The sequence below is a fragment of the Myxocyprinus asiaticus genome, chromosome 10, assembly GCF_019703515.2.
Source record: "Myxocyprinus asiaticus isolate MX2 ecotype Aquarium Trade chromosome 10, UBuf_Myxa_2, whole genome shotgun sequence".
Taxonomy (NCBI): domain Eukaryota; kingdom Metazoa; phylum Chordata; class Actinopteri; order Cypriniformes; family Catostomidae; genus Myxocyprinus; species Myxocyprinus asiaticus.
In genome coordinates, this window is record NC_059353.1 from 42,809,701 (window position 1) to 42,825,909 (window position 16,209).

Below are 16,209 nucleotides of genomic sequence, written 5' to 3' on the forward strand. Positions count from 1 at the left end.
ACCGATCACCAATATTTTAATACTGTGAGTGGCCGATACTGATCCGATTTTTCTTTTTAAAGTGCCCTTTGCCACACTTTTGCAAGTTATATGCTGCAGTTATTTGTTAATGCCCCACACTGTTAAATTCAATTACATTTACATTAATTGTGAAATGCTAACATTTATTTGAACTGAAAACATTTATGAATAGATCTGTTGTCACTACCAAAGATCACTGACATACTGGCAACCAGTGAACACAATGAAAGCATCACACACACAGCAGATGTACTGTATGTTCAAAAATAAGAGAGATACATCCATTACTAGCTCCAAAACAGTGAGAAATCATTTGTATGTATTATTTGTTTAGCCCCTTTGGCGTTTTGTTGTAACACAAATCACTAATTATTAAGCAACTGCGTGAAGATGCAGATTGAAGGTTAAACTGTTATTGCTATTATTAGTGGTATTGCGGCAAACATATATATCTGATTTAAATCGTGGATCTCACAGAATAGCACTGCAATGAGTGACTGATGAGAGATTGAAAGTGCACATGTTTGATTGACACAGAAAGCTTGTGTATTGGAGTCAAACTGAGAGCACGCATATTCTATCGCTCTGCACACCGTCTGATTGTCGCAACTCATGTTAGTATACTCAGATTCGTTTTTACATCTGTTTGCAGTATCTTTTTTCTCTCCGTGTCTAACTGTACAGCGAGTCAGAATTACTACCGTAATGGGGACCTTATAATTCAAACACATTTTTAAAACAAAGCAGCATATTCACCTGAATTACAGCATATCTGAAAGTTTAAATTCACGAATGCTTAGAACAATAACTCATCCTCCAGTGGCCGCAATGTCATGCTTCAATGGCTGAGCAAGTGTTCATTCACTAGGTTAGAGTGTGTGATTTTGTCCATGATGGAATTAAAAAAATATCTGCCCTGAATCTAGGCACCATCGGACATTCACAGATTTAAGATGAAGATCGGCCGATTAAGATTGGTGGCCGATCGATCGGTGCACCCCTAGTTGTCACTTTGAAGCATGGTAGGACAGTACAATGAATTGTGTTGAGAATGCCTTTTAAATACCAATTAAATTCCTGAATTTGAATTGAAGTAGTAAACAGGATGCAGAACTGTAATTCGAATTTAAATTGAAAGAAATAGTTCAACCTAAAATAATGATCATTTAAACACTCTCACCCATTGTTCCACATATGTACAGATGCGGCCTTTGAGAATTAGTGTTTTTTCACGCGCTGTCATGAAATCCATCATGCGAAATCGCGCAGCACCATGCAGTCGGGCTTCTCAGAATTTAAAATAATTTGTGATGCTTTTCACAGGTTGTGCATGGGAGCCCGACATTATCTTGTGGGTGCATTACTGTATATCTCATGCGCACTGTTTTAACCTGAGTGGCAGAACTAGTTATTGTAGCTAACGTGAACAAAAGAGGCGCTTGGCAGCTGCAGTAATCATGTGAGTGTAGGATCAGCTGTCTATGGTCATATTGTAGAATAGATTATTATTTTTGTGTCGGAGACCTCTCGGGCAGTGGAATATTTCAGAAAATCCAAGCAAATTAAGTAAACAATATAGGACAAAGTATTTTGAAATGGACAGTACAGTATGACTTTGTTTCTTCCACAGAACAAAGAAAGTCATATGGGTTTGGAACAACATGAGGGTATGATGTAAATGATGCCATAATGTTCATTATTGGGTGAACTGCCTCTTTGAAGACATAGAAATGAAATAGAAAGAAATTCAAATAATTTATATAACTGCTGTAGGTGGCATTTTTTAATAATTCATAATAAAATTTCTTCATCATGAATTACCCATAAACATGTTATAATTCAAACAACATATGAGGTATTTCAATAAATATTATATAAATGATCAATGTTTAAAGTTACACCTAAAGAATTCTGCATTTAATATAATTCAAATGTTTTGAGGGCTCTGTTAATTGTTTTGACAGTATTAAACTTAGTTTAGAGAAATATGCCTAATTATTTGAGAAAAATTAGTCGAAAATAAATAGGCAAACATTAACCCAAATTAATTATGTATTTATTTATGTTTTGTTCTGTTGGACTAAAACAATTCCTCTGTTATGTGACTGTATTAAATTTCTTTTAACTGCAATTCAGTAAATTTCTCTTTCTGTCACTCCAATTAAAATTCTAATTCAACATCTATTGTGGTGTCACCAAATTAATTCATATTCCAACTCATGAAATAAAAGGGGGCCATTTCTTGAATTCTAAAACCTGCCCAACCCTGTCATGTAGAGCGCAAAAAAGAGCCACTGAAAATAAACTGAAAGAGACAGAGAGAGAAAGTGAAAAGAGATGAGAGAAGGGTTTTGAGTGGGACAATAAAAGAAGAAGGTTAAACAAGCCCCAAATTCAGACTGACTTTCTTTCCTTTTTAGATCTCTTCAGACGTTTTCTCTGTCACCATTCATTGCCATCACCACAGCAGTCTGGGTTTGGGGTGATAAAAACACAAATCGATTTTGCTCCCTCTCATTATGGGGTTTGGTTTAGGGCCTTGAATTAATGTGTGAGGGGTCGACATAGAGACAGACCTACCCCTCAAACACACACTGGTTAGGGCCAGTTTGAAATATACTGTACAGCATACTAGTGCTGTACAATTTGAACAAAACAATAAATAAATAAAATAAGAATAACTGTAGCGATTATAACAGAAATATACAAAACATTTGTGCAAACGGTACAAACTTGCAAGTGTTTTGCCCACACTCTGCTGACAAAAGAAAGGTGTCCACACTTCGACCAACAAAGGCAAAATGGAGTAACTCCACCAACACTGAGATTTGATTAATGTTGTTGTATATAAGCATATGGTAATGCACTGATTAGGAACATGAATCTAAGCATCGTTGAGCTAAAACTGTCTATCACAAGTCAGACTACAAGATCCGATTTCAATCATAAGTCAATACTGGCCAAATGTGTAGTTACTGTGTATAGTTTCTTTAAAAATAACACAAACCTTTTTCAGTTGACTCAATAGTGAACCGAGTGAAAAATTCCCAAGTTCTCTTATCACAATGCCATTCACATTGTACCTGGATCTCTTTTTTGTTTCACTTTAGTTGTGATAAATCCATTCTTGCACATACAGTTGCATTTAATTGAATACAATTGACATACTAATGGTTTTACGAATGATTAACAGAGAAATTCGTTCTGCTCATGTTACATGAATGCGGCTCAGTGTGTGGTCACAGGTGTGCATGATTTTACAATGGGTTCAAAAACGGCTCATCCAATCAGAATTTAAGAGTCGTAACTATCTGTTTTATGATACAAACAGGGCTCCAGACTAATATATGAGAGCAGTTCTACAAGTTCTACAGATGGTGACACCAGCCCCTGATTCGGTAACACCGGTGGATTTTAGGGCCTTTAACAATATTAATATTGCCTATTTTTGTCACATATTCTAGAAACATTTGACCGTAAAGCACTGATTTTGAGTTGAGAATGCAGATGTGAATTCACTCATGTTAATGAAAGTTAACAAAATAAAAAAAGCAAATCAGCACCTAACTTATATAGGGCTATGTTCAAACATCCCAATCAGCCTGATGAGGCGAGTGAGGGATAAAGGCGACCGAAGACGGCAGCTCGAGAGAGAGAGAATTATGGGCAGCTGCCCTGTATGTGTTTGTGTGTCTTTTTATTTAATTAAATATTATTTATATTATCAAGCTGGTTCTCGCCTCCTCCTTTCCATTGATGTGTTACAGACCCCTTAACAGATATTATTTTCCTTTAGTCAGGCTCTTAATTATTGAGCCTTTATTACTGAGCCTTCAATCAAAGATCATTAGAACTGAACATACAGAGGAGAAAAACACATAGCTTTGTCCATAATTCATGGGGTTCCAAATCTCTTTTGTTAAATTCTCCTTTTTATGAAAATTTACAATGAAAATGTACAATATTTCTTGCATAGTATCCATAGTTTAACAGTGAAATTAACAAAATCATGGTAATCATAGTTAAAACATAGCTCCTTATTACCAAGTTAATTAATAAGAGCAATTTTGGGGCAATTTTGTGGACTCACCAGCACAACCTTGAATAAAATTAAGTTGCACCGGCAGGAATAACGGTTGCAAAATGACCATTTAGTCACAGTCTGGAACCCTGATAAATTTTGACAAATGTAGTAGGTCACCTGGGTGTTGCATGCATAATTTGCATACTGTGTACAGAATACATATTGCATACTATAAATAAATTACTAATTTTAGTGTATGAATGGTGTGAAATAAGCTTATATTTTTCATTATCTGTGGCAAAGGGTGCAACTATATATAGAGCATATAGAGTGATCAGTCACATTGAATTTATGGCTCAAAAATATATACTGTAAAGGTCGAAACATACTCTATGCAAGCAGTGGCGAATTCCCAGGGCCAGCAAAGCCTTCTATGCTGGCCTAACATGCCAAATAAAGAAATATTTTTCATCCTTTCATTCTCAATCACCTTTTTGCCTATGAAAATTTAATTGATTTCCACTCTTAATTAATCTACAAACAAATAAACGAGAAGTTTATCCAGAAGTCAGAATTTATTCCTTGCTTACAAGCAAAGTGTGACAAATGTTTCACAAATCGCATGCCCGAAGCAGCACGTGAGTCTGAGCTCCACCCCGTCAGGCCTTCAGAATTTCCTCAGAATCCCTCAACAGTGCAAATGAATGAGCAACTAAAGTCAGATTGTCAGATTCATCAGCCAATCAGATTGATTTATTTGTTCTTGGTGGTTTGTGGTCTTTAGGATATGTCCCGCTCGAGTCCTTCTAGCTGGCCTTGAGTGATGCAATCACGCTTTAAGTGATGTACGTAATTTGAAAGTGAAGAGCGCGAGATCTTGCTGACGAGTCAGCTGTCATAACTGCTGGTATTGCCGTTGAGAAAGAGATCCTTATGGATTTAAAATCCTAAGATGTTCTGCATGATTGTGTGATTGCTTAATTTATTTAACAGGTTAGGAGGACTGATTTTCATTTCAAGCAAATTGGTAAGTGCTTTTTGCATTGTTATAGCAACATCAGGAGTTTTCTAAGTGTAAATTAGGCTGCTTGAGCATTCAGTGTCGGATCAAGTTTTGAAAAGTAGTGCTGCGTTCCATTCAACTCAGAAAGTCGGATTTTACAACTTCCTACTAGGAGAAGTGCAATGGAATGCATCTTTAAGTCAGAATTACAACTTGTAGGCTCATGGGGAAATTCTCAACTCCGATTTTGGCGAGATGCAGGGGCAAGATGTCACACAAACATGTCGACACTCAGGGAGACATACAAAGTAAGTGATAAACATTCACTTTATTAAGTAATATCGATAAATGAGTTAGTTTCCACATTACATGATATTAAAGCTTGTTTAACAAACGCCTGCTGCAGAAACAGGTGTATAAAACATAATCTCTTTTGATAATCGTACACCTGTAACACAAATGCTAGCGCGCAGCATTGTTTATCAGTTGGGTTGCTAGGAGACATCTCTAATGAGAGTCAAACCCCTGCTAAGCTAACGGGAGCATTGCAGTTTTGTTTCCTTACACGTCATCTTCCGAATATCGCAAATATTATTAGATAGATTTTTCCAGGTATTATAGACCTCCTTGGTAGATTTATACGAAAAGTTATGAGTTTTGAATGTCTGTTCGGGAGATGTTCATTTAAAAAAAACAGTCATGCTGCAGTTAAAATTAGGCTTGCTTGAGCATTAAGTGTCATTTCAAGTTCTGGCTTTCATGCGTGGACGTTTTTTAAAATGTCAATTGGTATTACTAGTTAGCTGCGACATAATGTATGATGCCAAAAGGCATAGGGTGTCTTATTCATTGTGAAACTGTGTTTTTTTAATGGCATGAATCACACTGAAGGCCTAGACTTTAAATGCACGGCCCGCCACTGTGTGCAAGCACGTGAATGCAGATACGAGCGCTTGGCCACCGCATTGCCAATGCATGGGCCAGCTGAACATGCTTAACGTGCATTCTTGTGTTACCGTGGCAGGTACAAATCTCAGTACTCAAGGGGGCGCTAGAGTTACCTTCAAATGTCTGTGCCATTAAACTGATTGTGTTATTATTTTGGTAAGTTGCTATAAATATATTGACTTTAACTTACTTGCTCAGCAATATTCTCTTCAAACTTTTGCTCTGTCATGACAGTAGTTAAGTTGAAAGAGAAAACTCACTGTAGAAGTGGACAGTTCACACTAATCTTGCTTGAGCGCCCCTTGCGGCAACATTGAGAATGCAACGCGTAGTTGCGTTAAGTTATGAATTACGGTCTGACACATTTCAGAAGGCAACGACTCATGAAATCGAGCTTGCATTGCAAGATACATCTGCGTTAACGTACTTGCGCAGAGTATGTTTTGATCTTAGAGTGCCAGTGAAGCAAAGAGGGCAGCATCCAGCTTATGTACTTCTGTGGCTGCATGCGTCAACCGAGCAGTTGCCATTGAGATGAATGGGAATTGGGTTTTATGGAACTCCTAGTGTCATCTGTGTATTCCATGCATACAAAAAATTCAACATTTGCATACATACTGCATACTACTGTCCTTCAAAAATTTTAGATAGTATGCCATTCAGAAAACACCCACTTGCACACAGTTATTAGACCATCTTCCAGACAACCACACTTCATGACAATTTTTTGACTACTGCAGTTTGTGAAGGACTCCATTATAAACTATATACAGTATATGTAACAAAATTCAAACATCTCCTCTCTTTACCCAATCTGTTTTTTCTTAACAGTGAAGCTTTTAATTCCATCAGTGTCAACCCACACAGGAACAAGGCCAGCATTAACGGGGCAGATGGCCAAGAGAGCCGAGAAGAAACCAGGCCTGCTTACCGTATTGAAATTGGGGAACAGGCCGACTGGAGAGGAGCTCTCCACAGGGAAGGTCATGAAAGGCTTCATGTCCAGAGTGGACTGCATTATTAGAGACGGAGTTCGGACCAACGTGGGGAGTGTGTTGCTATGACAAGAACTTCCTGCAGAAAGAGAGAGAGAGATAGAGTCAAGACAAATCATAATAAGAAGAGACTATAGTTCTTAAGCTCTGGGGACAAAGGATCTGTTCCTGCACTGGTACATAGATGAGAAATTTAAAGAGAGACCAGAGAATAAGAGGAGAGTGAGAGAAGGTGCACTGGAGAGAGCGGGCAGTCATCTGTGGAAACTAACTCATCATTATCACCCAAATGAAGCTGAACATCTGAGAGCACAAGGTGGAATAAGACTGGCATGAGAGGGAGATGTCCAACAGTCTGAGAGCACAATCAGCACATTGAAAAACGTTTTCATATAAACCTGGAAATAACCAGAAAGTTTTCGGATATTGAAAAATTGGTGCTGCTATAAATAAGGTTTGTTGTAAGTGTGTCATCTATATTAAACACACTCTCATAATGTTACACTCACAGAGAACTTTATTAGAAACACTTTCACACCTACTTATTCATGCGATTATCTAACCAGCCAATCTTGTGGCAGCAGTGCAATGTATAAAATTATGCAGATACGGGTAAGGAGATTCAGGTAATGTTCACATCAACCATGAGAATAGGGAAAAATGTGATCTCAGTGATTTCAACCATGGCATGATTGTTGGTGACAGACAGGCTGGTTTGAGTATTTCTGTAACTGCTGATCTCATGGGATTTTCATGCACAACAGTGTCTGGAGTTTACTCAGAATGGTGCCAAAATAAAAAACCTCCAGTGAGCAACAGTTCTGCAGATGGAAACATGAATCGCCTTGTTGATGAGAGAAAGGTTATTTGAGAATGGCCAGACTGGTTCAAGCTGACAGAATGGCTATGGTAACTCAGATGATCACTCTGTACAGTTGTGTTGAGCAGAATAGCATCTCAGAATGCACAACACGTCGAACCTTGAGGTGGATGGGCTACAACAGCAGAGGACCACGTCGGGAACTTTATTAGCACCATAGTGTTCCTAATAAAGTGCTCAGTGAGTGTACATCCCTATAGCTACTTTTTACCTGCGCCCCCAAAATGTCCTCCTTGGTCCGTTGCCTACATCACCAAAACGTCACCCTTTGCCTGTATTTTAAATGTCACTCTGATGCTGTATTCAACTCAGTTTGGAGGATTTCAATACTATACCCAAGGCTAATTTTTAAAATGGAAGAAACTTAAAATCATCGTTTTGTTTTCCATGGGACACAAAGGGAAATGAGAAAAGCACCATAGAAATAATCCAAGTTATTTTTTCGCTGTATTCCATATCTTCTGATGCTGTGTGATGGCATTGTGTAAGGAACAAAACCAAATTTAAGTCTTTATGCAACAATCAGCATCCACATCCACTGTTACAGTCAGATCCCAATGCATGCTCATTTAAACATTCAAAATTGCCACCTTAAAAAGCGTTAAGACAGCTTTGATGTCAATAAAGTCAAATGCCATTGGCTCTCATGTGTCTTGAGACTGATGGCAACATGCGAATGTTTGGATGCATATTTCTGAATGAGATGTAACTGCCTTCATGAAGATGAAGACTTTCAGCAATTAAAACAAATGCAGCATGAGTATTTTATAATACTTCGAGTGCTTTTTAGTCATTTTTTAAATATAAATTACAGTGACTGTACTTGTATCTGCTTGTTACATCTTTTATATTGTTGGTTGGTTATAGTGTTTTTATAGTAAAGGTGTAGGGGTGTTAATTGTTCAAAAATATCTATACTACATTATATACTGTATATATAGCACATAATATATGATAGTGTAATGTAAATAAATGAATATATTTAAGTAAATAAGTATAATAAAACATTACAAATACGAAGATTTCGGAGCCTGTGACGGAATTGTCCAAACTGGGGTGAGAACATAACAAGGACATTTTCATGATGCAGGGAAAAAGTGCACGTCATGACTGCCTTGCACTATTACCATGATAAATAAATAAATAAAACAAGTCAAAATTATTTTCTATGGTAATCAACATAATGCCACAAATACTGTTGACAGCACTTAACTTGGAGCATTCTTTTATTGAAGGGGCATAGTCCCTATAATTGATTTGGATTTAAGCATATGTTAAATGACTATACTTTCAGAAGTGACCTTCTGTATTGTAGGTGGACAAAAGACCATTTCAAGCCTGAACATACAAGTGAGTTCATCAAGAGTTAAAAGTGAGACTGTTAAATTGTTACAAGTGAGATCATTAATTTTAATAAAATACAATTATTCAATTCTGTACGATCCGTAATTGAATCTCTTTTCATCTATGCACATAATAAACTCGAATTCACCCTGACTGAACAACTGGATCATGAACTTTCACTGTATTAGAAGCCAGCCATAATGTTAGTGTGACACTGCTGAATAAATTGGCCCCTAATACGCTTTGATCAGCATGAGCAGCACCATGTCCATTTATACGACACAATGACAGGTCCAATCGGATGTGCGATAAAAAAGGGTCTCATGTAGTGTGTCAAGGAGATATCTAATCATGTATGTGACGAGAGGAAAAAGGTCAGTTCCAGTTCACTGCACGGCTAAAAGAAATCCACAGCTTCATTGTACGATTCAGAGTTCAAGCAGTGAGACATAATCAGCCTGAGTATGGGCAAAAATATATAACTGATTTTTTAGAGCACTGTTTCTGTGGCTTTATGTCAACTTAGTGTTTATATTTTGTATTTGATGGTTAATAGATCCCTACAACGCCAAAAAAACGATGGCAATGGTAAACCAAACATGCTTTTAGCATGACAAGAGGTAAGCAAAATTCTTAAGCAGCTTCCTTTAAATGCAGGGCACCCCAGGAGGTATAATCCAAGATAAAGCTGCTTTAATCATGAAGTAGGGTGATAAATGTACGCTCTTTGAAGAAGAACAAGCAACAAATGTGCTTTTTCCATTTCATTTCATCTGTTTGGAGAAAGTATGGAGAGTAACTAAGAATCAACGGCTGTCAATGTAAATTAAACTCCAAAAGGATTTATGCGGTATACAAGAAATGGTTTTTGGCTTATCTTTTCTGATGTTGTCCAACAAGTCTAGGCTGACTGGATGCCCTCAAAGAGGCCTCTTGTAGTCTCTTTTGTGGCTGCCTTACCAGCATCGTTTGGATACATAAAACTGCTTTCACAGCTATAAAAAGAAATCATATAATGGACAGAGATGAAGAAGTTGTTTCACTCGATTCATGTTGTGGGTACAGTGTGTTCAAAAACAGCTTTTTTAGAACAGTGGTTCTCAACTGGTTATGCTTCAGGACCAAGATTTTACAACAGAAATAAAGTGGCAACCCAGCAAAATGTCTTTAAAATAAAATTGACATTTATCATTATTATTTATTTAGTACATTTATTTAGCCAATAATTCACTTTGCAAAACACATTGTGATCTGCACAAACCATGTTTATCCTCTTTGAACATGTATGTAAGTATAGTTTGGGATGTACAGTGACAAGAAAAAGTATGTGAACCCTTTGGAATTAGCCAATTTTCTGCATTAATTGGTCATAAAATGTGATCTCATCTTCATCAAAGTCACACGTATAGACAAACACAGTGTACTTAAGCTAACTCAAAAACTATTATAATCTTTCATGTCTTTATTTAACACATCCCATTTAACATTCACAGAGCTGTGGAAAAAGTAAGTGAACCCTTGGATTTATAACTGGTCGATCCTCCTTTGGAAGCAATAACCACAAATAAGCATTTGCGTTAGCTGCGGATTAGACCTGCACAACTTTCAGAAGGAATTTTGGACCATTCTTCCTTACAGAACTGCTTCAGCTCAGCCATATTCTTAGGATGTCTGGTGTGAATGGCTCTCTTGAGGTAATTCCACAGCATCTCTATTGGGTTAAGGTTTTGGCTCTGACTGGGACACTTCAAAAGGTGGATTTTCTTTTTCAGAAGCCATTCTGTAGTGGATTTACTTCCTTGTTTAGTTGTCATTGTCCTGCTGCATCACTCAACTTCTACTGAGTTTCAGCTGGTGCACAGCCGCCCTGACATTATCCTGTTGGATATCTTGATAAACTTGGGAATTAATTTTTCAGTTGATGATGAGAAACGGTCCAGGCCCCGAAGCAGCAAAGCAGCCCCAACTCATAATGCGCCCCCCACTGTACGTCACCATTAGGATGTTTTCATGTTGGTACACTGTAAAAAATGTCTAAAGTATACAATAACATTTTTTAATATATTTTATAAGACAATACATTTTTTTGGATGTAAAAAGTATGATTTTCCTGTATAATTAATGGTAAAAATTTACATTATGTTTAACAAGAGAGTACATGTACTTTTTACAGTAAATTATTGTTAAACTTACAGTAAAAAAAAATAACCAGACATTCCCACAATTCCCTGCATGACCCATCATATTTCATTATATTTTATGGGAATAGTTATGTTTCTTATTTTTAATATCAGTTAAGCACATTGGGGTGTTTTGTTTTATATTTGATGTAGTTTAGTTAATGTTTACTGTATTATTTTAATTTCACATGTGTTACCCTGATGGTGTTTAGTGTTTGTGTGAGTGACATTGAGCATTGTCTCTACATGTTCATTGGTCATTGCTCCTGGAAGCGCCATTATTGGTGAACTTCATGTCATCATGTGCCCTTCTGTAATTTGTACGGTGTTTAACAATACATTATAAAGTAAAAAGCAGATTTTTACAGTTTAAAACGGTTAATATCAAGTTTATGAAGTTTTTTTACTGTAAATTTAACAGAATTTCTTTTTTTTTTTACAGTGTCATGTTTAAACTGTAAAATTTACAGGTTGTTCTGTAAAGTTTTTTTTTTTACATTTTTATTGTATTTTTTACATAATTATTCTGGCAACCACAGCTGGCAGTTTTTTATTTTTGTTATTTTTATTACAGTGTATTTTTTACGCCATACAGATGCGGCCTTTGAGAATGCGTGTTTTTTAATGCGCCATCATGAAATCCATCACGTGAAATTGCGCAGCACCATGCAGACGGGCTTTTCAGAATTTAAATTAATTTGTGATGCTTCTCACAATATCCACCATGTGGTGCATGGGAGTCCAGCGTTATCTTGTGGGTGCATTACAATATATCTCATGCGCACTGTTTTAACCTGGCTGGCAGAACTAGTTATTGTAGCTAACATGAATAAAAGAGGTGCTTGGCAGCTGCAGTAATCATGTGTGTGTAGGATCAGCTGTCTATGGTCATATTGTAGAACAGATTATTATTTTTGTGTCGGAGACCTCTCGGCCAGTAGAATATTTCCGAAAATCCAAGCAAACTAAATAACCAATATAGGACAGCGTATTTTGAAATGGAGGACATCGATATTTAATTTTATGTAAATATGACCTTTTTGTTGTGCTTGGCAAAGTTAACGTGTTACAATATTTGGGATATTTCAAAAGATTTTTTATTTTTATTTTTTATTATTCCTGCATAAAGTGAGATTTTGTCCAATACTGTATATATTAGATGAAATCCAATATGACCCCCCAAACCCCCCCCCCCCCAAAAAATATTAACGAATCACACTGCCTTCATTTAAGGAAACTTTTTTTTTCTAATGTACAAACATTTATGGCTTTTTTCTCTGTGCATGAATGCAGCAAACGATGTCGGAAGATGTTATCCGCAACCACTAATCTAGAGTCAGTTTTGTACATTTTACTTATCGTTAAGGTGTGGATTTGGCTTTGGGAACCAGCAGTTATGTGCCACTTTATTCTGAAGCAGATATTGAAAGCAACAGGCGGTCGATTAAGTGAGATAATTCTGCTATGAAATTCTCTATACGAGAGCGGAAACCTTTGCCAATCAAATGCTCAGTTGTACAATGAAGGCATGAAAGCAGAATGCTGTGCCTGCAAATTAGGACACACTAATCTGAAAGATCATACGTTTATTAGTTTTGATGCAGGGATTGTTTGTGTGTGTTCACTGGGATTCAAGGAAATATGATACAATCAGGCAAAGACTAGGTTGGAAGTACAGGAAAACCCAACATTGTCCCATGATCAGAGGCAAAAACAAAGAGATATGTCTCCAACAAGCCCAAAAATGGATCGACGAGAAATAAACGTTTCATGACGTTATTTTCACTGATGAAACCACGGTGGCTTTGGATCACTTTGCCACTATGTCATTTCATAAGAGTGGGAGATATGTTTTCAAACCAAAGCCAAAACACCTACTGAAAGTTCACGTTTGGGGGCAATATCCAGACTGGGACCAGGACCTATTGAAATCTTTGAAGGAATAATGGACCTGACTTTCTTTGAAGATGCTATTATAAAATAAACTGCCGCTCCATACATTATGGAAAATTTTAGAGTCCACCACCATTTCTTCCAGGACAATGACCCAAAGCACACCACTGCAAGCAGAGTTAATGGTGCAGAGGGTATAAACTGGGATAAGACTCCAGCAGAATCCTCTGATATGAATCTCATTGAGTTGATGTGGCATGCTCTGAAGGACTTTATTTGGAAGGAAGCAAAGCCAACTACTAAGTCTGACTTAATTGCTGCCATTAATAAATTCTGGTTTGAAGAACTTACAGAAACGGCATGCAGCAAGTACATTAATAGACTGTTTAAAGTTCTTCCAGCTGTGGTTGAGCATCAGGGTGGACACACAGGAATGTAGTGTATACTGTAGTACCATATTCCATGAAAATACATTTCTGATCACTTTCCAGTAAGTATAAGCTTTTCTAACGATTTGTCTTTGTGTCTTTAATTGTAAAAAAAAAAAAAAAAAAAAAATGTAAAAACATTGGTTGGTTATTAGTTACAGCCATTAATACAGGAAATGGGCCTCATTTTCTTTTAATTTACTGTCTTCAAATAGAACAGTACTTGTATGTGTGTGGTCTATACAAATAGATATAAAATAAAAATTACAATACAAATAAAATAAATTCAAATAATGTAAAGAATCACAGGATCACTCAAATCACTATTAAACTTACGAACATGATAATGTAAACGCTGGCGATTAGAGCTCTGAAAACATTTTATTTACAACAATTACTATTTAAAACAGGTAAATATTCTAACAATAATCTAAACTTCCTAAACCGGAGCATGATAAAACGGTGTAAAACTGGTTCATTGTGGAAAGCCGCTTTGAAACAATTTGTATTTTAAGGGCGCTATGAAAATAAAACTTACTTGAATTCAGAGTGCTGAATGAACAGTGAGCTGTTTCTCACTATGAACATCATTAATCTTAATCATAGACAATCCTTTTTAAACATTGTCCACTAACATCTTCTCAGTTTATACAGTAAGTGTGCAAATTATCACTTAGATAACGAATACTGGCATTATATTCATGCTATGAGTGGACAATATTTTTCAAGGCATGATATTCAATCGTTTTATTTATTTAAACCGCACAATGAGGACTTTTAGACATCACAGCACCATTTTCTGTTACTGCATAATTTTCTGTAAAGTTGCTTTAAAACTATGGAAGCCCAGAAGTGCCATTTACAAAAGAATGAAGGAATAAATTATCAATCTATTAATTTGAAAATAAAAATGTGAATAAATAAACCTATTTATAAATGGACAAATAAATAGACACATTTAAATGTGAATAAATAAACCAATTAAAAAATGGACAAATAAATAGACACATTTAAATGTGTTATTTAATTCATGTTTTAAAATGTACTTATATTTAGCAATAAAACAGCACATTAATAAGTCATTTTTAATTGTACCTTTTAAACTGTGTTTTAAAAAGCATTTGGCAATTGCTTTTCTTCATCCATTTGCTAATTGCTTTTCTTTATTGTTTGACTTTTCCTTTTCTTTTACCATTTGTCAATCCATACCAGCTAAAGCCCAGGAGTGCCAATTAAAAAAGAATGAAGGAATAAATTATCAATCTATTAATTTGAAAATAAAAACTTGAATAAATAAATCAATTTATAAATGGACAAATAAAAATACACATTTAAATGTTTATTTAATTCATGTTTAAAAATGTAATTATATTTAACAATACAATTGTGCATTAATAAATCACTTATTTCATGTATAAATGTCATTAAATGTAGCCATAAATGAGTACATTAATGAGTCTTTTAAATGCACGTTTTAATGCACTTTAAAAGCACCATTTAAATTGCATTTTAAAAGGCATTTGGTTTATTCAACCGCATATGTTGTGTAAAGAAATCGACAGAGCCCCTTATATTTCTAAAAAAAAAAAACCCGGTCTGAGAGTGTCTCTTATCCCTGCTTAAGTGTGCAACAATTAACCCCATTCATGATTATTTTGTCTCACGCGTCTCACACGTTTGCCCTTTGAGATTCAACTTGGAACTGGCTTGGCATTGGGGGAGGGTCAAGGAGTTGGTGGGGGGTGGGGTGAACCGCAGTCCTCCTGAATGCAACAGGAGACACCTTGTGAAGCTAATGTGCGCATTCTTGGGCAGCGCTGTTTACTCCCTGTCCCTTGGTCTCTCAATTTTAAACTTCATTCACACTGGGCTTTGATCCCGAGATATTCCCAGCATAGGGACACTTGACTTGACTTGAGATCCCCTGCCAGGCCGAGCATCTGCTTCTGCAGGAGAACAGCACTGCTTCACTGAAAAATGAGTATGTAGCCTGAAAGGAGTATATGTCCGAGCGAAATGTGCAACACTCATACATTTATACTCCTTGTCAATGATATAAAGTCAACAATACTATAGTTTATTGCCATTGCTGATCAAAATCGCTTGCTGTGGCTTTCGGTGAGACTGGCTACTCCTGTAGATGGTCCCATTTGAGAAATGAACTCACGGACTAAACCATTAGCGATTGGTGCTTACTCAAAGAATGAAACACGACTGCCCTCTACTGATTATGTCTCTCTTGTACCGCCTAATGTCGTGTCACACCGTGTGAAATTGCAGGATCTGTTTCCGCGCGTTCTCAAAGGCCGCAACTGTATGTAGTGTTGCGCGTTCTTCCCAAACAATTCAACTTTAGTTTCCTCAGTCCATAAAACATTTTCCCAGTAGCCTTGTGGAGTGTCAAGAGTCAAGGTGGTCTTTGGCAAACTTCAGGCACACAGCAATGTTTTTGTTGGAAAGCAGTGGTTTGCTTCGTGGTGTCCTGCCATGGAC

General features: G+C 36.6%; 1 protein-coding gene across 4 annotated transcripts in view; it reads right to left on the bottom strand.

Moving 5' to 3' along the window:
• Window positions 1-16,209, bottom strand: part of znf385b (zinc finger protein 385B) — a 213,640-nt gene that overhangs the window by 51,640 nt on the left and 145,791 nt on the right. For all 4 annotated transcript variants that reach the window (XM_051709124.1, XM_051709120.1, XM_051709122.1 and 1 more), the window contains one exon: window positions 6,928-7,070. In XM_051709124.1, the coding sequence (XP_051565084.1) occupies window positions 6,928-7,070 (143 nt within the window). The remainder of the gene's footprint in view (window positions 1-6,927; window positions 7,071-16,209) is intronic.